A 27572-nucleotide genomic window follows, 5' to 3' on the forward strand; every position below is an offset into this window, starting at 1 on the left:
AGTCACTTTGGTAAGTTACATAAAATATGGGTTATATAGAATCACTGGAAAGTTGTAAAATGTTGATTTTACCTTTAAAGTAACTTCTTACCCATCCTTTCCATTTTAATGACTACTTCTTGAATTAGGTCATTCATTTGCTGTTCATTCATCCAACAAGCGTGTATTAAGCACCTGTTCTGTGCCAGGCACTGGGGATTTAGTGATGAGCAGGATAGCTGAGGCCTCTGCCCCACGAAGCTCACGGCATTGCCCAGGTGGTCGCCATAGGCACCTGTTGTCTCTCTGCCTCTCTCGTTTCAGTCCATCTTCCAGGGGGATCCTGCCTCATATCAGCTTGGCTCGCGGGCTTTCCTGTGCCTTGTCCAGACTCCATAGCCTGCCTGGTGTTTATTTATTCTAGTCCCAACTCCCTCCCCAACCCTTTACCCTTCCCTGCCACTGCCTCTGGCAGTGGGGGCAGCTTCTCCCTCCTTGGTCCTCCATTGTGCCTTACCTGAGACTCTCATGTTTAAGAAAAACTTAGCTTTGAGGCACAGTGCCTAGGGTTCACAGTGTTATTAGGTCCCCACAGAAGTGTTTTAATTTTGTTTAAGTCACGAAAAAAACTAATCCAGCCTGGATTATATTCTTTATACCACCACAGTTGTTATGTTTATATTTACCTTTAATATTTTTGTTATGGAGGAAAGGAAAACTGTGTGAGGTCCATGAAAGTCACAGTGTAGCCCTATCTATGAGATGTGCCCTCTTGTCTGCTACTTTGAGGATATTGTTGAATTTGACTGATTGCCTCTAGACAGGGGATTCACAGCAGGCAGGGGCTGTGCCTGAGAAGCCCTTGCCTTCCAGAGCCTGACCAGATCCTGCATGCCCCAGGCTCTGCCAGGATAGCTCTCTGACAGGTGTCTGGGTTCAATGGCAGCTCCTTTTGAGGAAGAGATTTTTATTTGTTCCTTCCTCATGCTATCATGGTTTCTCCTCAGCACATGGGCATGTCACGGGAGAGAGACCCAGGGACCTGCTGAGTCTGTAACCTGAAGCTGTCCTGGATCAGTTTGGCTTAGTCACCTTCATATCTTCCAGAATTCCTGGTGTTTCTCTTACAGATGGTGGAGAAAACAGGCTCTTGGTCTTAGGTCACCTACCCTCTTGGAACCTCAGTATTCCTCCTCTATAAAATGGAAGCAGTAAAGCAACTTGTACAATTGCTGCAAGCATTAAATAGCATATATAAAGTGTTCATTAGGCCTGGGCACTGCAGCAGATGCTTGTAATAATGTTCATGTATTTCTTCTGTTTTAAAACTTTGTTCATTATAAGATAAAGTATCAGTAACAGCAATCTGAGAAATAGGAAACACTGCTGTATTAACTGTATGTCTTGACTGTATGATGAAGCTAGATTTCAGAAATGTTAAACTTGAATGAAGTAGGTCTTGGATTCAAGGTAGGCTGGCATCACTAAAGGTGGAGTGAGTGGCTAGGCTAACATCTAGTTCTAGTCAGCAGTGTTTTCCTGTTTAGAAAGACACAGTGGGAAGTCCGAGGTGCTATCTCCGTGATCTTAAGGAAGTCACCTTATCTCCTTGAGTCACAGGCGAGGTTCTGGCAGGATGCTCTGCACAGAGTGCTCGTAAGAATGAAAGAAAAGGACCTTAGTGAAGTGCTTACCCAGGTGAAAGGTCTGTCTGTCTGCTTACTTCTCAGGGAAGTTTAGCCTGCGGCACTGATCACCCTGGGTAGAACCAGGACACCCCTCCCATGCACGCCAAGGTCCTCTTTCCCATGATTAACCTTCATCTTCCTGCCTTTCAGGTTCTATTTCACCAACTGGCATGGGACCAATGACAACGAGCAATCAGTATGGCGACATTCTCCAAAGAAGCAGAAAAATGGCTATGAGAAAAAAAAAGTTCCAGATGCAACACCTCTCCTTGATGCCAGCTCACTGGAGTATCTGTTTGCTCAGGTAAGACATTTGGGCCCAGGGGAGCCTGGAGTTCGTGGGGTGGGTGAGACATGACAGGGGTCAGATTCCCTGGCGCAGCCAACCATGGTAGCTGCTTAGATGCTTTATGACCTGTTCCATTGGTCGTTCTCGCCAACCCTGGACTTGCTCTAGGTGAGGGCAAGGGAAGGCAGTTCAGCATCCAGTGGGGGCTGGTTATCCCACTTGTGGGCCTTTCCGCATCCCTTGCTCCACCAACCCCATTCACTTCCTCTCTGCGGTGCCTCCTGCGCCGAGAGCAGAGGGAAGCTCTAAGTGAGGGAAGGAGTCATTGAGCAGGGCTGGTCATGAAGGTGCTTCTCAGCAGTCACAGAAGGCAAGGAGGTGGCTGCTCTGAGTCATAGCGGTGGTGAGTGGGATGGTTAGACACTAGAGAAAAGCCAGAAAGTGAAGTTCAAGTCACCTGAATTATATTAACCTGAGATAACTAGCATTTTTGTTTGTGTGCTTCCTGATTTTATCATGCAGATATGTACCATGCACTTGTAGTATCTGAAAATATCTTATTCTGAGTGTCTGTGTATTTTTTGCTAAGCTGCTGCAGACTCTGTGGTGAGCAAGACAGACATGGTCTCTGCAAGCCCCAGATATTTAATCGAGTTGGACAAACAAAACAAGCAGATAAAATGACATATAGATAATACACAAGGAATTGTGATAAGTTCTATGAATGAAAAAGCTTTTGTCATAAGGAATATGGGGAGGGAGGTTTGAATGGGGAGAGCTAATTTAAATAGAATAATCAGAGGGCTCTTCAAAGAGGTGGCATTTGTACTGAACGTTGAAGAATAAAAAAGTGTCTGCAGTTCTCAGGGAGGAGTAGGGAAAGTATTTCTTTGGAGAGGAGCAAAGGTTTTCAAAAGCAGCACTGCTGACACTTTGGGCTGGATAATTCTTTGCTGTAAGGCACTGGGCACTGTGGAATATTTATGCACACCCCTCCCCGCTCCTTGCGTGCCAAGTAGCATCAGTGTTGTAGCAGTAGAGTTGGAGGGAAATGGATGGATCTGCGATTAATTTTGGAGATAGACTTGATATGACTTGCTGTTAAGTTGGATGTGCAAGGTTGAGGGTATTGGAAGCATCGAAGATGATTTTGAGATTTCTGTTTTGGGCAGTGTCTGACATATAATGGAGTGATTCCCTGCATAGGAAAGAGTGGACGCAGCAGGTTGGAGAAGGGGGATTGGAAACAAGGAGCTCTCTTTCAGAGATACCTGTGAGATATGCAAGTGGAGATTCCTGGTAGGAAGTTGAGTATGAGACTGGAATCCAGAGGAAAAGCCAGCCTTCATTTAACTAATCATTGTTTTAAACCTTTTTGTTGTTTTTTTCCCCTGTTACACTATCACTGTTACAAAACAGCCTCAAACATATTTCTGAATGTGTGTTCTCCTTATTATTTCCTTAGGATGTAGTTTTTCACATTTGGATTTTGTGTCACAGTCGTCATCTGCTAGACAGCTTTAGTTATTGATTGCACTTTCCATAACATATCTGAGGAGTGGCCTCCGAGACTGCAGAGAAGTGAAACAGCACAGCCCTAGGCAGATACTGTGTGGAAAAAGTAAAGTGAACTGGCCATTTTCATATTGGCCTTTTTGAATCCAGCCTCCCAGTTTTACACATATTCAAGTCTGAGATTGATTCTTTTTACTTTTTTGAAAGAGAAAGTGTAAAGAAAGAGTGCCCCATACTTCAGGAGTGAGTATGACATTAGAATCTGACATTTCAGAGCTTCAGGAATGAATTACTTAAGGTAGTTGTACAGTGATGTTTACAGAAAATCACAGCCAGACAAAATAGTTTTGAATTTTGTCCTCTTCCACACTGTCCGCTTCCACTGCTGGCAGCGATGATTGTTGTTGATCCTCGGTAGTTTGTAGAAGTGGTCAGTGTCCTTTTCTTACTGAGAGGAACCAGAAGTCCTGCCTTGGCAAGAGGAGAACGGCAGTGGTGAGAACCCTTCATCCAAAACCCATTAAAGCTGCTTCAGGGAAAGCGAGTGTCCTCCTGATGTAGGACCACCACCCAGACTTCACGTCTGCCTCTTTCCCAGCTGGAGGAGGGCTGACGGTCCCGTCCTGAGAGCTTGGTCCACTTGGAGTCGGCGAGAAGAGACCAAGTGTGATGGTGGCTTCGCGTTGCAGAGCTGCAGCCCTGTAGTCACATCTGGTCTGATACCCACCGCCCCCCACCCCTCACCACACACACAGACACACACACAGACACACCCCCCCCCCCCACACACACACAGAGACACACAGACACACACACACACTCTCTCATGAGGCCCTACCCACCGCCCCCCACCCCTCACCACACAGACACACACACAGACAGACACACACACGCTCATGAGGTCCCCGGTTTGATACCCACTGCTCCCCACCCCTCAACACAGACACATACAGACACACACACAGACACAGACACACACACACACACAGACACACACACACACACACAGACAGACACAGACACACAGATACACACAGACACACACAGACACACACAGACACACACAGGACATACACACAGACACACACACAGACACACAGACACAGACACACAGACACACATAGACACACACAGACACACACAGGACATACACACAGACACACACACAGACACACAGACACAGACACACACAGACACACACACAGACACAGACACAGACACACACACACGCTCATGAGGTCCCCGGCACTCAGAGTGCTATGTCTTTCTACTTGTCTTTGGCTTTGGTAATTACTTGAGGTTATGTATTTCCATTTGTTTTTCTTTCTTTCCTGGAGTCTCCATGAGATCAGGGATGTGGTTTGGTCTGCTGCTAGTACCTCAAATAATATCTGGCCCATAATTGGTTCTTGTTAGTCAATAATTACCAACTGAGTGAATGACATTATTTAACCTTTTGGTGCCTTAGATTCCTCATCTGTTAGGCAGAGTTGGTGATGTTAGCATCCCCCTCATAGGGCTGTTGTAAAGATTAAATGAAATAGTGGATGAGACGAACCGCGCACAGTGCCTAGCACTCAGGTCCGGGCTTAATAAAGGGGACTGAGCAGTGATGGTGTTGTCATTACTCTGTACAAGACAGGTAGGTATTGGCCACTGCTTTTTTGTTTTCACTTTTGTTTTCTGAAGCCCTCATGAACTCTTGGAATGTGTGGCATACCTCCATGAATGAGGGGGTGTATTTTGAGGATATATTTCACCATTGGAGACTTTAACAGCAGATATTGAAAAATATCACGTGTGGTCATGACCTAGTATAGAATCTGGGATTCCTTCTCCTTTCTGTAAATCTACATCAGGAGGGATGGTGGGTGCTCAGTTCATTGTGGAGTTAACAAATGATCAAGCCCCAGACAGCTGTTACCTCCCATGCCCTGGTGCAGTCCAAGCCTAGTACATACTACATTTTTTACCATCACCTCCCTGTGGAGGGGCTTCATGACTTTTGGAGGAATGAATTAACCTGGGGAGAACATTTCCCAAGCCCTTTCATGCCCAAGTATTGAGAAAGAGGTCTGGTGCCAGGGAAACTCTAAATCTCGTTAGTCTCCTTGCTGTACTGCTTCTTGGGTAGCACTTCCCTGTGTGGGGAACCTTCCTCCTAAGATCAGAAATGTGGGCGGATGCTTGAAACTTAAGCAGTGATTCATTTCTTCTCATCTCTGCTCCAAAGGGACAGTATGATTTGGTCAAATGCCTGGCTCCCATTCGAGACCCCAAGACGGAGCAGGATGGGCACGACATTGAGAACGAGTGTCTGGGAATGGCCGTGCTGGCCATCTCCCACTACGCCATGATGAAGAAGATGCAATTGCCAGAACTCCCCAAGGACATCAGGTAAACCTTCCTGCTGGCTGAAGAAGTGATTGTGGGGATGGTGTTATTCTTACACATTCTCATACACCTCAGTTGTTGGCTGTCTGCTCTCTGCAGAGCCCAGCTTTTTTTAAAGAATATTTATAATAAAAGGTAGTACAATTATAATTGTGTCCTGAATTTGAATGTTGGCTGACGACCTCAGAAGTTTGTACGAAGTGAAAGTTCTGGGCTGGGTCACCAGTCAAATGAGTGGCCCACATGCCCTCCCCCTTGCTCTCTGCCCATGCTGGGCACTGGCATCTGTCCCTGCACTTTTTCCTTTTGTGCTGGATCTGTCCTAAAATCCTTCTTGATATAGCCCTAATACATTTCCAGCCTGTACTGGTTCCCTGGAGAGCTGCTAATTCCAATGTGAAGCACGATCAACTGTTACCTTAAGAAAATTGTATTTACTTAAAATTATCATTTGCAAGCAAGTCCTTCTGAAGGAATATTCAATCTGTATAACTTCCACCTATCTATGAAACACTAATATAATTTTTATTTTATTTTTTTGGCCATCCACCCATCATGGGGGAAATCTTAGTTCCCCAGCCAGGGATCAAACTGATGCTCCCTGCAGTGTACACACAGTCTTAACCATTGGACCACCAGGGAAGTCTGGAAATATAATTTTTAAATCAGTGCACTATTGTGTTTGTCCCAAGACAAGTCATTTTGAAGAGGGGATTATTTATAGCCATGTTATCTGTGATAGGTGGCATGTGCCTTTTCGTAAGGTTACATTTCGTATCTCCTTGCCCTTGACCAGAGTCTGGAGCAGGTCACGAGTTGCCCCTCAGAAATGCAGGGACTGGTGAGATACATGCCACACTGCTTTCTCCTGTTTCTGTGGCGTTTGCTCTGGGCACCTCCTCTTTATTTTTGCATGAGGCTGAAGTTAAAAATAGCTCTCCTCTGACCTTCCCCTCTGTTACTTTAATCTAAAAAAGAAGTTACAGTATTTGCTGGGGACAAATTTCAAGCTCCACAGTTTTCCGCTGTTGTGAAACTGTCAGTGTGGCAGGGATTCCCCTGTGCTGGGTGCTTTCTCAGGCTGTCTCCCCACTTGTCTGACCGCCAGCAGACTTGCTCTTTTTTTCTTGGGTGTTCATACCCCTGGTAAAGCTGGGTCTTGTTCTCACAGTGTATCCATTTGCTGTGATTCTGTTAGTCATAGATACTCTCTCTCTCATTAACACCTGAATGATTAGTCTTTCACTTTATCTGTTGATCCATTTAATATATGTAGCACATTTGCACACAGCAACCACTGGGTCTTTTGTATTTGATTAGCTTTTATGTGTTTTTCCTATTTCTTATAAAGGCAACCTGTGATCTTTATAGAAAAACTGTCTAATAGATATGCAGGTAGAACGTGTGAAGCATCTCTCATCACTCTTGACACCTTCCAGGTGGCTTTCTAACTGCTAAGGTTCTGGCTGAACCTTAGCAACAGTGTGTTCATGTGAACACAGTGTACGCGGGAAGGAACAGTGACGTTAGCAAACAAAAACAGTTAAGTCCATTTTGCTGCCTGCCTTTGTGATCCAGAAAATCTGATGATTCTTGTAGGAATTTCCATTTCAGTAAAATCTATGGAACCAGGTACTTGTCTCTTTTCTTTCAGTCCCTGTCCACCTCCATCTCCCTATGATTATCATCCTGAGTTTTACTCCAAGACCTCTGGGAGTAGAACCTTTCTCCTTTGGCAACACAGAGAAGGAAGGGTCACAGGCTTGCATTTGTTTCTGGGCTTTTCTGCTAACCTATACATAAAAAAGAGATTTTTTTTTTTAAACTTTCTTTTAGCTACAAGCGATATATTCCAGAAACATTGAATAAGTCCATCAGACAGAGGAACCTTCTCACCAGGATGCGAATAAATAATGTTTTCAAGGATTTCTTAAAGGAGTTTAACAACAAGACCATTTGCGACAGCAGCGTGTCCACGCATGACCTGAAGGTGAAATACCTGGCTACCTTGGAAACTTTGACAAAACATTATGGTGCTGAAATATTTGAGACTTCCATGCTACTGATTTCATCAGAAAATGAGATGAATCGGTTCCATCCAAATGATAGTGGAAATGTTCTCTGCTATGAAGTGATGGTGACTGGAAATCTTGGAATCCAGTGGAGACAGAAACCACATGTAAGTGCCGATAGGTGGCTGATCAGAACATCCTATGTCACATGGTGTGTTCTGTGTATTCTGATGATATTATCTCTTTGCATGTTCGTCCCCCCTGTCAGCTGAGTGTGTTTCATGGGCTAGAGACAGTGTATCATTCATCTTTTATTGTGTCCATGTAGCAGTAGATCTAAATAAATATTTATTGAGTTCTGTAGGGAAATAGAGAAATGTAGCATATATAATATGTAATAATATAGTAATAGCAGACATTTACCAAGTGTTTACCATGTACCAAGTACTTTTCTAAGCAATTTACATGGATTAACTAATTTGTTCCTTAAAACAAATTTATGAGAGATACTACCATTTTCCACACTTTATAGATGAACACAAAGAGGTACAGACAAGCTAAGAAACTTGCCCAAGGTCATAACTAACTGATTAGTGATTGTGCCAAGAATTGAATTTAGGTCTTTGGCTCCATGAAATAGGGTAATTTTTCTTGCAATTTGGAGCTTCTTTTTGAAGTATTTATTGAATGAGGCAATAGACCAGATTGGTTTAAAAGCATGGGTTTTAAAGCTAAATAGACCTGGTTCACGGAGAAGGCAATGGCACCCCACTCCAGTACCCTTGCCTGGAAAATCCCATGGATGGAGGACCATGGTAGGCTGCAGTCCATGGGGTCGAGAAGAGTTGGACATGACTGAGCGACTTCACTTTCACTTTTCACTTTTATGCATTGGAGAAGGAAATGGCAACCCACTCCAGTGTTCTTGCCTGGAGAATCCCAGGGATGGGGTCGCACAGAGTCGGACACGACTGAAGTGACTTAGCAGACTTAGCAGCAGACCTGGTTCAAATCCTATCTCCACTGTTTATATTTATACTGCCTTTGGAGGGTTACTTCATATATATCAGCTACATATTCATTATTCATCTATAAAAAGGTAACACTTACTGTACTTCCTCATAGTATTGTTGAGAAAACTGCTATTTAGCATAGAGCTTATATAATAATAAATGGTGTATAATAAATGTTCAATAAATTATAGCTGATTATAAATAAATCATCATCATCATTATTATTGTAAATAATACTATTGACATAAAGGTGAAATTTACTTTCTACTCCTGTTTTATTCTCATGCTAAAATAATGCCAAACACTTACCAAGCACTTTCTGTGTAGTGTGGGTACTGTGTTATTAAGAACCTACCTTCTGCTCTAAGAACCCTGTGAAGACATAAGATCTCTGTTTTATGGATGGGTAAATGGAGGCTCAAAGAGATGACCTAACTAGTTAAGTAACTGGCAAGAGTCAGGATCTTATCCAGATCTCTGGTCTCCAAAACTGCTACACAAAATATGTAAGCTTGTGCAGACATGTATGACTCCCCAGGTTATCTAAGCATGAGATTCATACCTGCTCTTACTAATTCCAACTTGATTATGGCTGTCTAGTCAAGACAATCAGTGGTAGATTCTAAAAGGAGAAAGCCCATGCTCAACTGGGGGGACGATTATAGATGTATGTCTAGTGGACAGTTATTTCCATTCCTGAGTTTGCCTCGTACATTATAGATTATGTAAAGAGTTTAGTCAGTGTGTCCATTAAGGTCTTTTCCAGGGGTAGGGTCCTAAGAATCCCTGGTGGGGCCTGAGTAAGCCCATGGGTGCTGACTCTCCCAGTTCCTCCATCAGTCCAAGCCCTCTGGCTTTCTCCTGCTTGGCTGCAAGGCCCTATGTTGTTTTGCCAGGAGAAAATGAGAAATGCCAATAGAAAATGAGAAAGCTGGCTTCACTCTGTCTCTTATGCGTTTTATCAGATTGTTCCTGTTGAAAAGGAAAAAAAACTGAAACGGAAAAAACTGGAAAATAAACACAAGAAGGATGAGGAAAAAAACAAAATCCGAGAAGAGTGGAACAATTTTTCTTACTTCCCTGAGATCACTCACATTGTAATCAAGGAGTCTGTGGTCAGCATTAATAAGCAGGACAACAAAAAAATGGTAAGTTTCCTCCAGAAGTGATTGGGCCTGGGTTTGCTGCTGGGAGGGGACTTTGCTGAGGACAGTTATGCAGCACGTGCTCTTGGCAGGGTTCCTGTCCCCGAGAGAAAATCTTGTGATCATCTTATTTAAGCCAAAAAGTCCCTGTTGCTGACATTGACATTATCAGTGTCTGTGTTTAAGTTACCTGCGTACGTTCTAGTGCCTTTCTTTGTTCTTCAAATGAAGACAGGATTTGGTATCCCCCCAAAGGTATTTCAGCATCAATATTCAGTTCACAAAAATTAGTGGATTTGAAAAAAAATTTGGTAAGTGAGTGTCAGCATTTTCTCCCAAGGTCTCCTGCACGGCCCCTCTGCTGGGTTGGGTGGGCCACCCAGGATGAGGTCGGTGGGAAGCCCCACTTTGCACTTGAGCAGACTGTTGGGCCGGTGGCTGTGGCCACAGTGACAGTCCCCGTCATGGTGTCAGGCACACCCAAGTGACTCTCGGACAGAGGAAGGAGTATTCAACTTCACTTCCTCTTTTCTGGTATCACTTGAGGACGTGATCTAGACAGGCAGGCCAGTTTGGCAGGGGAAGTGGGAGCCCAGCCAAAACAAACATGTTTGTGTCAGGGAGGTCACGGCCGACTGCTCGTGGAAAGGACAGGATGGTGAGACACGGTGCTCCATGCAGTGGAGGTAGTCACCTAGGGAAGTACCATGTTTTGCCTAAAATTGGCAAATTTTACTGTGTCAAAATCCTAACACTCAGTGCTGGGAAAGAATCTGGTGATGCAGTTTAGGACAGGTGGCCATCCTTTTATACCTAGAGTAATTAGTCTTTTGGGTATACCTTTTGGGAAAGCAGTTTGATTTGTTATTGTTTAGTCACTTAGTCATGTCCAGCTCTTCGAAACCCCGTGGACTGCAGCACGTCATGCTTCTCTGTTCTTCACTATCTCCCAGAGTTTGCTCAGACTCATGTCCACTGAGTCGATGCCATCCAACCATCTCATCAACCTTCTCCTCCTGCCCTCAGTCTTTTCCCAGAATCAGAGTCTTTTCCAGTGAGTCAGCTCTTCTCATCAGGTGGCCAAAGTATTGGAGCTTCAGCATCAGTCCTTCCAGTGAATATTCAGGGTTGATTTTCTTTAGGATTGACTAGTTTGATCTCCTCGCTGTCCAAGATAACAGGTATTAAAAGGCTTGAAAATATCTACATAACCCTCCATTCAGGAAATGAGGGGTCTTTTAGAAACAGTGAGATGCAGGCAGTGGTCGATGAGTGAGAATGTTTATCCCAAACAGTATTTACAGTGTCAAAAATGCTGAAACTAACCTGCATATATGATTATAGGAAAACGAGAAAATAAAATACAACTCATCTGAGTATTAGAATATTATTTAAACAAATAGCTGAATTTTTAAAAATCTGGAAGAATGCTTCATAAATGGAAAAAAGCAGAATATGAAACTTAATGGAACCAATTTTGTTGTAAAAAGTTTAAAGCATGCACATGCTCTAAGGAAAATAATCATATATTAACAACTGTTTGTTTATGATGATATTATGAGTGATTTTAACTTTTAATTCTCCCCATCCTCCCTTCTTAAAAATAAAGATACATTGATTGCCTAAGAAAACTGTAGTAAAAATGTGATGGAAGAGCCCAGATAGATGTTAGTGGAGACATGGAAAATGGCAAGAGGGAGAAAACAGAAATAAATGCTGTATATTCAGCATATTTGGAGAAGGAAATGGCAAACCACTGCAGTATTCTTGCCTGGAAAATCCCAGGGACAGAAGAACCTGGTGGGCTGCCGTCTCTGGGGTTGCACAGAGTCGGGCATGACTGGAGCGACTTAGCAGCAGCAGCAGCATGTTGTAGATGTTAAGCCGTATTGTCAGGATTTTGACCCCACTCCCAGTGGGGAACCTGAGGCTTGGGGAGAGCTGTAGAAACTCTCAGAGGGTCGGCTCCAGCCTGCACTGATTTGGGCTCCAAGGCGTCCTCTCCCCCAGGGACTCCGTAGTGAGGGAGAGCTTGGCACATCTGTGGTCTGGCTGTTCAACATGGCCAAACCCTGGAGACATGGCCGAGAAGAAGGAGCAGCAGCCAGTGGATGCAGGCTTTGAGAGCCTTCCCTGTCCTGTCCTAGCTGACAGAGTCAAGGGCAGCACCCAGATGGTGCACCTGTCGTCTAGGCCAGAGCTCACCCTGGCCACCCAGGCTGGCCACTCTGTGCCAAGCTACCGTCCTTGTGGGGCTGGGGGAGGCAAGAAAAAACCCATACTTGATCTCCTCGTTACTTTTTCATTTACAAATATGAGGCCTGCTATGTATCAGGTACTTTTTGTCGGAAAGGCTTTGCAAATACCAACTCTTTTCATTTTCTTATTGGTGGGTATTTTATTCTCATTTTACGAAGGAGGAATCTGAGGCACAAAAAAAGCTAAATAACTCAGCCAAGGTCATACAACTGTGACATTAAATCATTTGAAATTGCTGATATTTGATAATTTTTGACAAAAAATGATGATTACATATGCTTAAATGTACATAGAGACCCTGAGATTTGAACCCAGATAAACTGGCTCCTGAAGCTGGTGGGTTAACCCTGTGTGGTGCTTTTTCTTATTTTTTTTTTTTATTTTATTTATTTATTTTTTTATTATTATTTTTTTTTTCCAGTGGGTTTTGTCATACATTGATATGAATCAGCCATGGATTTACATGTATTCCCAATCCCGATCCCCCTCCCACCTCCCTCTCCACCCGATTCCTCTGGGTCTTCCCAGTGCACCAGGCCCGAGCACTTGTCTCATGCATCCCACCTGGGCTGGTGATCTGTTTCACCATAGATAGTATACATGCTGTTCTTTTGAAATATCCCACCCTCACATTCTCCCACAAAGTTCAAAAGTCTGTTCTGTATTTCTGTGTCTCTTTTTCTGTTTTGCATATAGGGTTATCGTTATCACCTTTCTAAATTCCATATATATGTGTTAGTATGCTGTAATGTTCTTTATCTTTCTGGCTTACTTCACTCTGTATAATGGGCTCCAGCTTCATCCATCTCATTAGGACTGGTTCAAATGAATTCTTTTTAATGGCTGAGTAATATTCCATGGTGTATATGTACCACAGCTTCCTTATCCATTCATCTGCTGATGGGCATCTAGGTTGCTTCCATGTCCTGGCTATTATAAACAGTGCTGCGATGAACATTGGGGTGCACGTGTCTCTTTCAGATCTGGTTTCCTCAGTGTGTATGCCCAGAAGTGGGATTGCTGGGTCATATGGCAGTTCTATTTCCAGTTTTTTAAGAAATCTCCACACTGTTTTCCATAGCGGCTGTACTAGTTTGCATTCCCACCAACAGTGTAAGAGGGTTCCCTTTTCTCCACACCCTCTCCAGCATTTATTGCTTGTAGACTTTTGGATAGCAGCCATCCTGACTGGCGTGTAATGGTACCTCATTGTGGTTTTGATTTGCATTTCTCTAATAATGAGTGATGTTGAGCATCTTTTCATGTGTTTGTTAGCCATCTGTATGTCTTCTTTGGAGAAATGTCTGTTTAGTTCTTTGGCCCATTTTTTGATTGGGTCATTTATTTTTCTGGAATTGAGCTGCAGGAGTTGCTTGTATATTTTTGAGATTAATCCTTTGTCCATTTCTTCATTTGCTTTTTCTTATTTATCTCATTCCCCAATCCCTTCCCAGCCATGGGATTTCCAAGCTGTGTTTTGATTGCCGCTTTCAGGAAAGCATGATGCTACCATGTTATCAAATCATATCTTGATTTATCTCTTCTGTCTGCATCTTCTTGACATCTCCCCTTTCTATTCAGACTTCTGCTTTCAGGGAACTTCAGCACTTACATGGTTTCATTTGCGTGTGATTGGGTGAAGGGCTCCCCAAGCCAGACTGTCTTGCATTTGCTCTTTGGGGCTCTGCAGGCAGATGCTGGGTCACACCTGAACGGAAGCACACGTAGCACACCTGGGTCACCGTCCCTATGGTAGTCCTGCCCTCTCTTGGCCTCCTTGGCTCACAACCCCAAAGCACCTTTCCTTTGGCATCATAGCTAATTCTCATTATAAGCCCTTTGCCTCCATTCTGCTGGTTGCTTATATCCCTCTCCCCCGCACCCCTTCATTGGTCTCATCTCTGCCACCAGCCTTTTCTTTCTCCATTGTTATGGAAAGAGTGTTATACTCAAGTGTCATTTTGCCCTTCTCTTAAGGCTCCAGTGTGTGTTAATGTTAGGATTTTTGTGAGCCAAAGCTCTAAATCATGGCTTTACATACCTTCCTTCATCAGATGTTCCTGGTTGACCCCACAGTTCCACTCAAATAAATGTTCATCTCTGCTCAGGGTTATAAGATTAAGACAAAAACCTCACCTGTCTTCACCTCCGAGCATTTTTCTTCCTTCCATGAAAACTCCCTCCCTCCTCCTCTTCTATTTTTGCCTTTGCCTCTCCCGCTGTGATAAGACTGTGCCTCCTCCAGACCCTCAGAGGTCCCTGGATTTAATCTCACAACCTCATCGTTGTGTCTGGGACCATTCCTGAACTAAAATCCAGAGTTTCACCTTCTGAACCAGCTCTGGATGGGATGAAGCACCTGTGTCTCTTTCTTTTTCTATAAGCAGGAATAAAGTGTAGTGCCAGGACCAGGGTACCACCTGCACACTCTCTGCTCTTCCCGCCTCCACTCTTTCATGTTGTTGCCACCTTGAATCAGCCTTGCTCTTCCAACTGGTGCCAGGGGGCAGCTTCTCCATGGTCTCATGTCTCCCACACAGCTGCCGGTCCCCTGCTCCCCCCACATACACTAGTCCTCATCTGAGAAAGGTTGAGGTAATAGATGAAAGAGTGTGGTGAACAGTCAGAATCATTTATAAATGCAAGGGCGCAGTTACTGGCAACAAAGGGAGCTTCCCTATGGGCTCATGCATCCTCCATTGTGTTGAACATGAATATCTTCTCACTGTGTACCTGCCCAGAGAGTCAGCTGCTGCTTGAGGTGGCCAGTGTGTGATGTAACCACGGGCATTTCTGCTCTCTTGCAGGAGCTGAAGCTCTCTTCCCACGAGGAGGCCTTGTCCTTCGTGTCCCTGGTGGACGGCTATTTCCGGCTCACGGCAGACGCCCATCACTACCTCTGCACCGACGTGGCTCCCCCACTGATCGTCCACAACATACAGAATGGCTGTCATGGTCCAATCTGGTTGGTTCGATAACTTTTCCAGTTACCTTTGGTGTGAAAAGAACAAAGAGATGGGGGGGAGTGTGGCTTTCTCAGGCATGGGCGTCATCGAGCATTAGGCTGAGTACTTCCTTGGTGCCCTTGACTGTCCCTGCTGTCCTGGTCGGGCCTTCCCGTCACCTCTTCTCCCTTATGTGGGTGTCCTCACAGTTGAACCCCTCACCTCTCCATAGCTGACCCAGAAGCGCTACATATCCTAACTCCTTGCTGTGCCAGATGCTCTGGGTGATTCGAGAAAGAGCACACAGATCTCAGCAGCACATGGTGTGGTGAGAAATGGAATCCCGAGTGGGCTTGTCCTGTGGTGCCAGGTGCGCAGTGAGGGTGACCCAGCCTTGGTGCTGGAAGGGGCTCTGCTGGGTGTCTCGTCCCACCTGCAGCTCAGACACGTCTGGTGATGGCGCCCCTAGTGCTTCACAAGGCAGCGAGCAGCTTGGAGCTCTGCAGACTTGCTCACCTTTCTGACAGGGAGTTGAGGTCTGCCTGCCTGTAAGTTCTGTCTGCTCATCTGAGTTCTGCCGTTTGGAGCGGTAGCAATTCAACTTCCTCTTATCCATGACTGTCCTTCAGGCAGAGGAACACAGCTGCTGTGTTTCTCCTGAGTCTCTTCCAGACCACAGTGTATCTGCGGAAGCACCTCTTCAGCCACCTTTCTCACGAAGCGGTCCCCACCTTCTTCCCAATCCCGGCTGCCTTGTGGACTGGTAGTTTGTCAGTGGTATGGTCCCGGCGTGGAGAGGCTCCCACAGACACATGCGGAATTGCAGAGCAAGGGCTGAGCTTTGTAATAAAGCATGGCCCTCAGATATCCCAGCTATAGCTAAGTGTCAGGGCTGTGGCACCTGCTTCTCCCCTTAGACTGGAAGGCCCTCCCTCCCGAATCCATTCAGCCACCACTTCCTTCAGGGTCACTCACATGTCGCCTTATTGGTGACGTCTTCCCTGACCACCTTATATAACATGATGACACCTCTTCCCTCTCTGTACCCCACGCTGCCTGACTCCTTCACTCGGCTTTGTTTGTTCCAGTGGCGTTTCTTACCTTCTGCCACGTTAAGTTTATGTACTTTGGTTCTGTCTGCCTGCCCTTGTCACCCAGTGACTGGAGCCCTCGGTGTCTTTCTAACACATGTTGACCACACAGCCCCCTTACCAGCACTCAGAGAGCAGAACTCACTGGATGTAGTAACTTCCTGTGCGGACTTATTTAGCAGCTGTCTGTTCACTGCCTTCTCTGTGTAGGACTCTTCCATCCTGGGGACACAGGAGTGTCGGACAGGCATGTTTTCTACTCACAACTCTTCAGTTCTCGTTGGTTTCTTTATTCAGTGTTTATTTCTCAGTTGTTTACTTATCTATTGATAAGTGATATGATAAGCTGCTATGAGCCAGGCATGCTCTGGTTATTGTGGATACAGCAATGAACAGAACAGCCCAAAATTCCTGCTATCCTGAGGCTCATGTTCTAGTTGTGCAGCCTGAGGAGGTGGCGGAGGGACCCCCACCACAGCATCAAGGCAGCTCCACGTCCCAGCCCTGGGGGAGCTCTTCTGGCTAGAGTGGAGACAGTGTGTGTGGGAAAGTCGGGGATGGGTGGGCTCAGGGGCAATGGGCTGAGCCCCCTTCTCGAACTTGGAGACCTGCTCTGTTTTGAGGCTTCTCAGCACCTCAGGCTGCCTCATGTCTTATACAGGAGAGGACGTTAGGACCCAGGACAGGTAATACAAGGGGATGTCAGACTTGAGGCAGCTGAGGGAAGTGGACGTCCCATGGGTTTGGCGTGCTTCTGTTTGGTGTGAGCTCTTTCTCTCTGCCTCTCTCTCCTTCTAGCACAGAATATGCCATCAATAAGCTGCGGCAAGAAGGCAGTGAGGAGGGGATGTACGTGCTGCGGTGGAGCTGCACCGACTTCGACAACATCCTCATGACTGTCACCTGCTTTGAAAAATCTGAGGTCAGCTGGGACACTGGCTTGGGCCATATTCAGCCTCATCCAGGAGCTTCCGCAGCGAGGACCACCCTCGCGGGTGGGAGTAGAAAGGCTTGGGCCTCTGAGGAACCGCCACAGTTCTGACACGGGCCGTCTGCACTCCAGACGGAGCCCGCTTCCAGGCAGCGTACCCTTTTGTCCTCAAGACCCTTTGTTTCTTCCTTCAGGGGACCCATGGCAGGGTTCTCTGTGCTCTGGAAGGTGGAATGTGGCCAGAAAACTAGCTCACACAAAACACGCGGTGGCTTAGAGTGGTTTATTTTATACTCAGCGCCATCACAGACCCAGAGCTATGTCTGTCTGTGGCATTCACTGGTACAGACCTGTGCCAATAAGACCTATTGGAAATCTGGCCTAACACAGTTTTCCCCAGATGGTAGCTGCAGGCATTTTACCAGACAAATTGCTGTCCTGCGTTTTAACAAGATTTCTGTTAGTGAGTTGGGTGTGGTTGGAAGCTGGGAATGATGTGAGAGAAATCCTAAGATTTTGGTTCAGGTAGAAGCTGAATTCCTGACTTGGCCTTACTAAACCACAGTGCTTTGTAATTCATGTAATTTTTTAAAAAATACAAGGAATGAACTACTTTAAAAGAGAGAGTTTTACAGAATTAGTCCAGATAAATACACTAGTGTTGACTGGGTTCACCATGAACTGGGAGAACTGAGGGGGGGGAGGGGCCGGCCAGGTGAGAGTCAGCCTATGAATGTACTGCAGGCCTCAGACACGGGAGGAAAAGTATAGGCCAATCCCTGGGGCTGGACTCAGTCAGGAGTGGAGGGGGAGGTGGTGGAAGGAGCCCAGTGCTGCCAGAGTCCTGGGTGAAGCCTGGAGGGGCCACTGCTCGCCTGGGCTGCTCCTGGACACCACGGCCTGGGGCTGATACAGGTGCAGTGGCTCAGCATCTGGCAGGCCTGTTGCCTTGGCAGGATTCCTTTCTTCTGCATTCAGCCAGTCTTTGGAGGAACTTTTATGTTTTTACGAGGGATGGGAGCATGAGACGGCCCAGCCGCCTTTGGAAGTGGAATCGATCTGTGCTGTACCGAGAATGTCAGTGATTCAGTCCCGTGGTCTACCTGGTGTCAGGTTACCTGGGGAAAACAGGAATCAGACACAGGGTCACAGGTACTGTTTGCTTCAGCTAAGCTGACATTGTGCTGAGCACTTTACCTGTATACTCTCATCTAAGCCTTACTATAGCTCTTTGAGACAGGTTGCATTATCACCATTGTACAGATGAAGAAACTGAGGCATCAAGATGTTAAATATCTTGTCTTAGTTTACACCATAAGCAGATCTTTCTGGCCCTTATTTTAACCACGAAAATAGTGTTCTTTGTACAAAAGTTCTCATGAAGGAAAGCATCTGCTGTACTTCCTCTCTGGGCACCATGCAACCCGGAAACGAGACCAGACAGCCGTCGCACACCTCCCCACAGGTTCTTAGAAGAGTTCAGTTTGAGGGAGGTCCTGGATACATTTTGCTATAGTACTTATTTCATATGTAATAATATTTGCCAGCCGCTAAAAAGTGCTTGCTGTGCTATGCTTAGTCGTGTCTGACTCTTTGTGATCCCATAGACTGTAGCCAGGCACGCTCCTCTTGTCCATGGGGATTCTCCAGGCAAGAATACTGGAGTCAATTGCTATGCCCTCCTCCAGAGGATCTTCCTAACCCAGGTCTCCCGCATTGCAGGTGGATTCTTTACCTCTGAGCCACCAGGAAAGCCCCTATAAAGTGCTTGCTTTTTCACCTGCACCTTGCCATATAACTGTAGCCACAGTGCTGAGGTCGGTGTTTTCATGGAGTTCATTTTAAGTGCCAAAATGAAGTGATGCTCTTGTGGAAATCATTGCTGTATGAGACTGTTTCTCTGGTGTTATTAGTAACTCCCACTTGTCAGCACCTTCTCCTGGATCTCCTTTATTAGATATTATTTCTAATATTATTATTAGATAACATATATTATTAGATAATGTTTACCTTTATTCTTATTTACATATAATAAGTTTTTCATTTCTAAATAATTTTAGATTTACAGAAATGTTACAGAGATAGTATGGAGCTTCTGTTTGTCCTCCACCTGGCTTCTCCTATTGTTAACATCATACATACCCAGGAGAGGTTTGCCTGACCCCCTTTAAAACAAATTCTTTCTGATTATTTTCCTAAATGGCAGGTGCTGGGTATCCAGAAACAGTTCAAGAACTTTCAGATTGAGGTGCAGAAGGGCCGCTACAGCCTGCATGGCTCGGACCGCAGCTTCCCGAGCCTTGGGGACCTCATGAGCCACCTAAAGAAGCAGATCCTGCGCACGGACAACATCAGCTTTGTGCTGAAGCGCTGCTGCCAGCCCAAGCCCCGAGGTCAGTCTCTCCAACCAGAGGCAGGCTGCATCCCCTCACCATGCTCCAAGACCCAGGCAAACCGAAAGATGCTGGGCTCTTTGAAGAAAATGGTCCTTCCCCAACAACTTCTGGGTGTTTTTCATTGAGTTTTATTACACGTCTGTCCTGGTTCAGATCCTGTTCCTCGGGTGTCAGCGTTTTCTATAGAGAAGACATACACCTTTTCTCAGTGTCTCATTTAAGCTGCAGAAAGAGGCATGTTTAGGATTAGTAAGCAAGAATTTTTTTTTCTTCCTTTTGATAAAATGTCCTGAGAGTTCCCCTGTCAGTGGTTTACTGTCTGTCTCAAAAATGGTCCTGGCACATCTTCTGTGGGCCAAGGACTATGTTAGAGTCACAGAGAAATGCACATGATTCAGTCCCTGTCTCCCAAGGGATTCCAGCCTAATACAAAAAAATGTTACAGGTAAATGAGGCCACTGTAGCATATGATCATCAGCATAATACACACATATTAGACCCTGAGGTTGAGGAGAGGATGGTCAAGATCCCAGGGTCACATGGTGTGGATGGCTACACAGAGGAGGTGGATCTTGAGCCAAGTGTTGGACAGTGAGCAGTGTTGCCAGTAGGCTAAGGGAATTCCCAACACGCATGTGCAGGGCAAAGCAGAAGGCAGATGTAGACACTGCAGAAAAGTTGTAGAGGGCTAATGTGTTCGTGACATTGTACAGGAGACAGGGGTCAAGACTATCCCCAAGAAAAAGAAATGCAGAATGGCTGTCTGAGGAGGCCTTATAAATAGCTGTGAAAAGAAGAGGAGCAAAAAGCAAAGGAGAAAAGGAAAGATATTCCCATTGAATGCAGAGTTCCAAAGAATAGCAAGGAGAGATAAGAAAGCCTTTCTGAGCGATCAGTGCAAAGAAATAGAGGAAAACAATAGAATGGGAAAGACTAGAGATCTCTTGAAGAAAATTAGAGATACCAAGGGAACATTTCATGCAGAGATGGGCTCAGTAAAGAACAGAAATGGTATGGACTTGACAGAAGCAGAAGATATTAAGAAGAGGTGGCAAGAATACACAGAAGAACTGTATAAAAAAGATCTTCATGACCCAGTTAATCACAATGATGTGATCACTCACCTAGAGCCAGACATCCTGGAATGTGAAGTAAAGTGGGCCTCAGGAAGCATCACTATGAACAAAGCTAGTAGAGGTGATGGAATCCAGTTGAGCTATTTCAAATCCTAAAAGATGATGCTGTGAAAGTGCTGCACTCAATATGTCAGCAAATTTGGAAAACTCCACAGTGGCCACAGGACTGGAAAAGGTTAGTTTTCATTCCAATCCCAAAGAAAGGCAATGCTGAAGAATGCTGAAATTACCGCACAATTGCACTCATTTCACATGCTAGTAAAGTAATGCTCAAAATTTTCCAACCCAGGCTTCAGCAGTATGCGAACCATGAACTTCCAGATGTACAAGCTGGATTTAGAAAAGGCAGAGGAACCAGAGATCAAATTGCCAACATCTGCTGGATCATCGAAAAAGCAAGAGAGTTCCAGAAAAACATCTACTTCTGCTTTATTGACTATGCCAAAACCTTTGATTGTGTGGATCACAGTAAACTGTGGAAAATTCTGAAAGAGATAGGAGTACCAGACCACCTGACCTACCTCTTGAGAAACCTGTATGCAGGTCAGGAAGCAACAGTTAGAACTGGACATGGAACAACAGACTGGTTCCAAATTGGGAAAAGAGTACATCAAGGCTGTATATTGTTACCCTGCTTATTTAACTTATATGCAGAGTACATCATGAGACACGCTGGGCTGGATAAAGCACAAGTTGGAATCAAGATTGCTGGGAGAAACATCAATAACCTCAGATATACAGATGACACCACCCTTATGGCAGAAAGTGAAGAACTAAAGAATTCTTGATGAAAGTGAAAGAGGAGAGTGAAAAAATTGGCTTAAAGCTCAACATTTAGAAAACTAAGATCGTGACATCCGGTCCCATCACTTCATGGCAAATAGATGGGGAAACAGTGCAAACAGTGGCTGACTTTATTTTTTTGGGATCCAAAATCACTGCAGATGGTGATTGCAGCCATGACATTAAAAGACGCTTACTCCTAGGAAGGAAAATTATGACCAACCTGGATAGCATATTAAAAAGCAGAGACATTACTTTGCCAACAAAGGTCCGTCTAGTCAAGGTTTTTCTAGTCAAGACATTACTTTGTCAACAAAGGTCTGTCTATGGTTTTTCGAGTAGTCATGTATGGATGTGAGAGTTGGGCTGTGAAGAAAGCTGAGCACCGAAGAATTGATGCTTTGGAACTGTGGTGTTGGAGAAGACTCTTGAAAGTCCCTTGGACTGCAAGGAGATCCATCCAGTCCATCCTAAAAGAGATCAGTCCTGGGTGTTCATTGGAAGGACTGATGTTGAAGCTGAAACTCCAATACTTTGGCCACCTGATGGGAAGAGCTGACTCATTTGAAAAGACCGTGATGCTGGGAAAGATTGAGGGCAGTAGGAGAAGGGGATGACAGAGGATGAGATGGTTGGATGGCATCACTGACTCAATGGACACGACTTTGTGTAGGCTTCGGGAGTTGGTGATGGACAGTGAGGCCTGGCATGCTGCGGTTCATGGGGTCGCAAAGATTCAGACACGACTGAGCAACTGAACTGAACTGAATGTGTTTAGTGCACTTAGAAAGAAGGGATGGGGAGGCGAAGAGTGTAGAGACCCAGGATCATCGGAGGCCTTGGTTGCCATACCATGGAACTGGGACTTTATTGTGCAGGCAGTGAGGACTCATGAGTGGATCACAGCGTGAAATGGATAGAAGAGGTGAGGAACTTTGCTGCTTTTATTATTTTCACTGTAGTAAATTTGCTTTACAATTAGCTTCTACCACATAGCAAAATGGATCAATCATACATATACATAAATCCCCTTGCTCTTTTTTTGAAATTGAATTATTGTTGATTTACAATGTTGTGTTTCTGATGTACAGCAAAGTGATTCACTTATCTGTATAGTTTTTCAGATTCTTTTCCATTATAGTTTATTACAAGATGCTTAATATAGTGCCATGTGCTATACAGTAGGACTTTGTTTATCTATTTTTATATATAGTAGTTTGTGTCTGCTAATTTCAAATTCCTAGTTTATCCTGGCGTGCACTCCATTTCCTTTTTGGTAACCATAAGTTTGTTTTCTGTGTTTGTGAGTCTGTTTCTCTTTTAGAAATAAGTTCATTCCATATGTGAGTGATCATATGATTTTTGTCTTTCTCTGTTTGACTTACTTTACTTAGTCTGATAATCTGTAGGTCCATCCATGTTGCTGCAAATGGCATTATTTCATACTTTATATGATTGAATAATATTCCATTTGTATGTGTATATCAGAAGTACATTGTGTGTGTTTATATATATTTATATATGTCTATCTATATTGCATTGTGTATGTGTATATCAGACATGCATCGTGTGTGTGTGTATATATATTTATGTATGTCTCTCTGTATTGCATTGTGTATGTGTATATCAGACATGTATCATGTGTGTGTATGTGTGTATATTTATGTGTGTCTCTCTGTATTGCATTGTGTATGTGTATATCAGACATGCATTGTGTGTGTTTGTGTGTATATATTTATATATGTCTCTCTATATTGCACACCTTCTTTATCCATTCATCTGTCAGTGGACATTTAGGTTTCCATGCTTTACTGAGATATGTTCCCTCTCTTATCCATTTTGAATGGATTTGAATTTTATCGAATGCTTTTTTTGCATCTATTGAGATGATCATGTGGTTTTTGTCTTTTCTTTTGTTGATGTGGTGTATCACATAGATTGATTTATGTTTGTTGAGCCATTCTTGTGACCCTGAGATGAATCCATGTCAATCATGGTGTGTGATCCTCTTTATGTGTTGCTGAATTACATTTGCTAGTATTTTATTGAGGAGTTTTGCATCTGTATTCATTAGAGATACTGGCCTATAATTTTCTTTCTTGCTGTTGTTTTAGTATCTGGTTTTAGTATCAGGAAGATGGTGGCTTCATTAAATGAATTTGAGAGTGTTCTCTCCTCTTGAGTTTTTTGAAAGAAGGATTGATGTAGGTTTTTCTTTGTATGTTTGGTAGGATTCCCCAGTGATTGCCCTTTTTTAAGCCCCATCGACAGTGTCATTGATGTCCTGCTGGTAGATTCATCACCTCTTAGAATGTGAGAACTGGAAGGACACATAGGGGCACTTGATCAGTGTCCCATTTTATAGGAGAGAAAACAGATCTGGAGATGTGAAGTGGGTCTCTTTGAAGGCCAAGGTCAAAGGGGTTTTGAGTGCCAGGTCTATCCCCAGTGCCAGATCCCTTGAGTACCAATTATTTTGATGTTTCTCTGCCACATGGTACTGTCCTGCATACATTAGATCCCTTTCTTAGGAGAAGTCAGGCCTTATGGAAAGGGCAGCACAGTTGTTCCTGAGGACCCAGCAAGTGTAGTTAAAGACACTCTTAGTTCAGTTGCTCAGTCGTGTCTGAATCTTTGTGACCCCACGGACTGCAGCACTCCAGGCTTCCCTGTTCATCACCAACTCCCAGAGCCTACTTAAACTCAGGTCCAGCGCATCAGTGATGCCATCCAACCATCTCATCCTCTGTCGTCCTCTTCACCTACCCCCTTCAATCTTTCCCAGCAACAGGTCTTTTTCCAATGAGACAGTTTTTCGCATCAGGTGGCCAAAGTATTGGAGTTTCAGCTTCATCATCAGTCCTTCCAACGAATATTCAGAACTGATTTTCTTTAGGATGGACTGGTTGGATCTCCTTGCTGTCCAAGGGACTCTCAAGAGTCTTCTCCAACACCACAGTTCAAAAGCATCAATTCTTCTGCGCTCAGCTTTCTTTATAGTCCAACTCTCACATCCATGCATGACTACTGGAAAAACCATAGCTTTGACTAGAAGGACCTATGTTGGTCAGATAATGTCTCTGCTTTTTAATACGTTGTTTAGGTTGGTCATAGCTTTTCTTCCAAGGAGTAAGGGTCTTTTAATTTCATGGCTGTAGTCATCATCTTCAGTGACTTTGGAGCCCCGAAAAAATAAAGTCAGCCACTGTTTGTCCATCTATTTGCCATGAAGTGATGGGACCAGATGCGATGATCTTAGTTTTCTAAATGTTGAGCTTTAAGCCAGCTTTTTCACTCTCTTCTTTTACTTTCATCAAGAGGTTCTTTAGTTCTTCTTCGCTTTCTGCCACAAGGGTGGTGTCATCTGTGTATCTGAGGTTATTGATATTTCTCCCAGCAATCTTGATTCCAGCTTGTGCTTCATCCAGTGTGGCATTTCGCATGATGTACTCTGCATATAAGTTAAAGAAGCAGGTTGACAATATACAGCCTTGGCATATTCCTTTTCCTATTTGGAACCAGTCTGTTGTTCCATGTCCATTTCTGACTGTTACTTCTTGACCTGCATACAGATTTCTCAAGAGGCAGATCAGGTGGTCTTATATTCCCATCTGTTTCAGAATTTTCCACAGTTTTTTGCGATCCACACAGTCAAAGGCTTTGGCATAGTCAATAAAGCAGAAGTAGGTGTTTTTCTGGAACTCTCTTGCTTTTTCGATGACCCAGCAGATGTTGGCAATTTGATCTCTGTTCCTCTGCCTTTTCTAAAACCAGCTTGAACATCTGGAAGTTCATGGTTCACATACTGCTGAAGCCTGGCTTGGGGAATTTTGAGCATTACTTTGCTAGCATGTGAGATTGTGTGGTAGTTTGAGTATTCTTTGGCATTGCCTTTTTTTGGGATTGGGTTGAAAACTGACCTTCTCCAGTCCTGTGGCCACTGCTGAGTTTTCCAGATTTGCTGACATATTGAGTGCAGCACTTTCACAGCATCATCTTTTGGGATTTGAAATAGTGCAACTGGAATTCCATCACCTTCGCTAGCTTTGTTGGCAGTGATGCTTCCTAAGGCCCACTTGACTTCGCATTTCAGGATGTCTGGCTCTAGGTGAGTGATCACACCATCGTGGTTATCTGGGTCATGTAGATCTTTTTTGTACAGTTCTTCTGTGTATTCATGCCACCTCTTAATATCTTCTGCTTCTGTTTGGTCCTTACCATTTCTGTCCTTTATTGTGCTCATCTTTGCATGAAATATTCCTTTGGTATCTCTGATTTTCTTGAAGAGATCTCTAGTCTGTTTTTTAACGGAGTGCATCTGTGAGTCTTTATATTCGGGGTGAGCAGAGGAAGCAACACCAACACAAAAAGGGGCCTGGGTGCTTGATGTTTGAATCGCTTTTTGGTCTCCTAGCAAGGCACTGTCATTGAACTTGGTGAAAGAGGAAGGACTTGTGTGCTTGTTGATCAGATAGGGTTTCCTGCCAGTCTGGGGGTGTAGCTTGCAGCCTTTGTTTTTGTGCTTGAAGATACTCTGCAAAGGTAAAAACACATCTGCCACTTGATGTGAGACCTCAGGGTGAACTATAACCTTAGAGCCCAGCAACCCTATTCACTTGCATAGTCTCTCCTTCCAGATATGAGAGGCAGTTTTCGCTTTCCTAGGGATTAGTGGGTTCAGGCCGAGGCTGAGGAAATGGAGAGCAGCAGGCCTGGGAAGCGAGAAGGTGGCAGCAGGTTGGAGACAGGGATGTGATTTCTCTGCTGGAATTAGCTGGGGAGGCTTCTGGTGTAGTTGCCACCCTCACCGGAAACTGGCGGCTGTGGTGGGAGAAACACAGGAACAGGATTGAACCCTTCTCACGGCTTCTGTTGAGGCTTCTGGAACACTGCACTGAGTGAATGTTCAGTGTTTGTCTCTCCACTTGATTATAAACTCTTAAGACAGGATCTGGGTCTCACCACGATGATTCACGGGAGAGGCAGCACCTAGCACAGAATGGGTACTCCCTCATGTCTGTCGAGTGAATGGTTAGAGCAGCAGCTGCCACACTGGTGTGTACCTACTAGTCCCAAGCAGTTTATCTGCATTTTTAAGTTAGCTCTTTGTAGCTATTATAAATATGAGGAAATTGAGGATCAGAGATATTCACTGACTTGTTCAAAATCACACAACTAGTCATATCGCTAGTGGTTACACTGGGAGTAGCAGTTAAAAAAAAAAGAGGAGTAGCAGTAAATAATAATGGTGATGATAGTGGCTGCTGGCGTCTACTATCACGTGAGTAATTCTTTAGTTTGCCAGGCACCGTTTGAGGTTCTTCCATAGTTTAAGTTATTTAATCTTCAAAAAAATCCGTAGTATGTTGTTATCCATTATACTTACCCAAGATTGCTTAGTTAGAGGAGGCATGGCAATTTGAACTCACGTTTTCCGACTCCAGCCACAGTGATCTTTCCCCTATGTCACACCCTCTGCAGAGTTACAAGTGCAGTTACCAGCCCAAGACTGTGGGGTGAGGGTCAGTTCTGCTGACCTTGGGGGTGGGTGCTGTGGGGGGTAGAGTGAGACTATGCGGTGTGCGGGTGGCTTTTCCACGTAGGCCCTCAGGAGCCTCTGTCTTCCCTCTGCCACCTGCAAATTAGAGAAGTGGCGAAATTGTGAAAATTGAAGAGACAGTCATTTTGAGTTTCTCAGTGCCTCAGGCCTTCTGAGCACAGGCTTCCGATGGCCAGACCCCAGCCTGGGTTTCACACTTAAATGCACCCAAGAAACTTCATGGAATAAATAAAATGGGGCAGCCACTCAGAATGAGTGTGATAGTCAAGAAAGTCTCCTTCTCTTGTGCATTGCCCAGTGCTGCTGCCCCTCTCCAAGTCTGAGGGTGACCGTGTTAAGAGATGGGGAACTATTGACCAGTCACCACTGATTCTCTCACGTTCTCATCCGTGTAGTCAAATCTTGGAGCTTGATTTCTACATGGTTCAGCTCTGAC

At 44.6% G+C, this 27572-nt stretch overlaps 1 protein-coding gene across 2 annotated transcripts in view; it reads left to right on the plus strand.

Annotated features, from left to right (window-relative positions):
* Positions 1 to 27572, plus strand: part of JAK1 (Janus kinase 1) — a 244595-nt gene that overhangs the window by 197300 nt on the left and 19723 nt on the right. For both annotated transcript variants that reach the window (XM_043461071.1, XM_043461070.1), the window contains 7 exons: positions 1818 to 1971; positions 5705 to 5868; positions 7702 to 8044; positions 9856 to 10038; positions 15102 to 15259; positions 17129 to 17252; positions 19468 to 19654. In XM_043461071.1, the coding sequence (XP_043317006.1) occupies positions 1818 to 1971; positions 5705 to 5868; positions 7702 to 8044; positions 9856 to 10038; positions 15102 to 15259; positions 17129 to 17252; positions 19468 to 19654 (1313 nt within the window). The remainder of the gene's footprint in view (positions 1 to 1817; positions 1972 to 5704; positions 5869 to 7701; positions 8045 to 9855; positions 10039 to 15101; positions 15260 to 17128; positions 17253 to 19467; positions 19655 to 27572) is intronic.

This window comes from Cervus canadensis, chromosome 2, assembly GCF_019320065.1.
Source record: "Cervus canadensis isolate Bull #8, Minnesota chromosome 2, ASM1932006v1, whole genome shotgun sequence".
In the NCBI taxonomy this organism is placed as follows: Eukaryota; Metazoa; Chordata; class Mammalia; order Artiodactyla; family Cervidae; genus Cervus; species Cervus canadensis.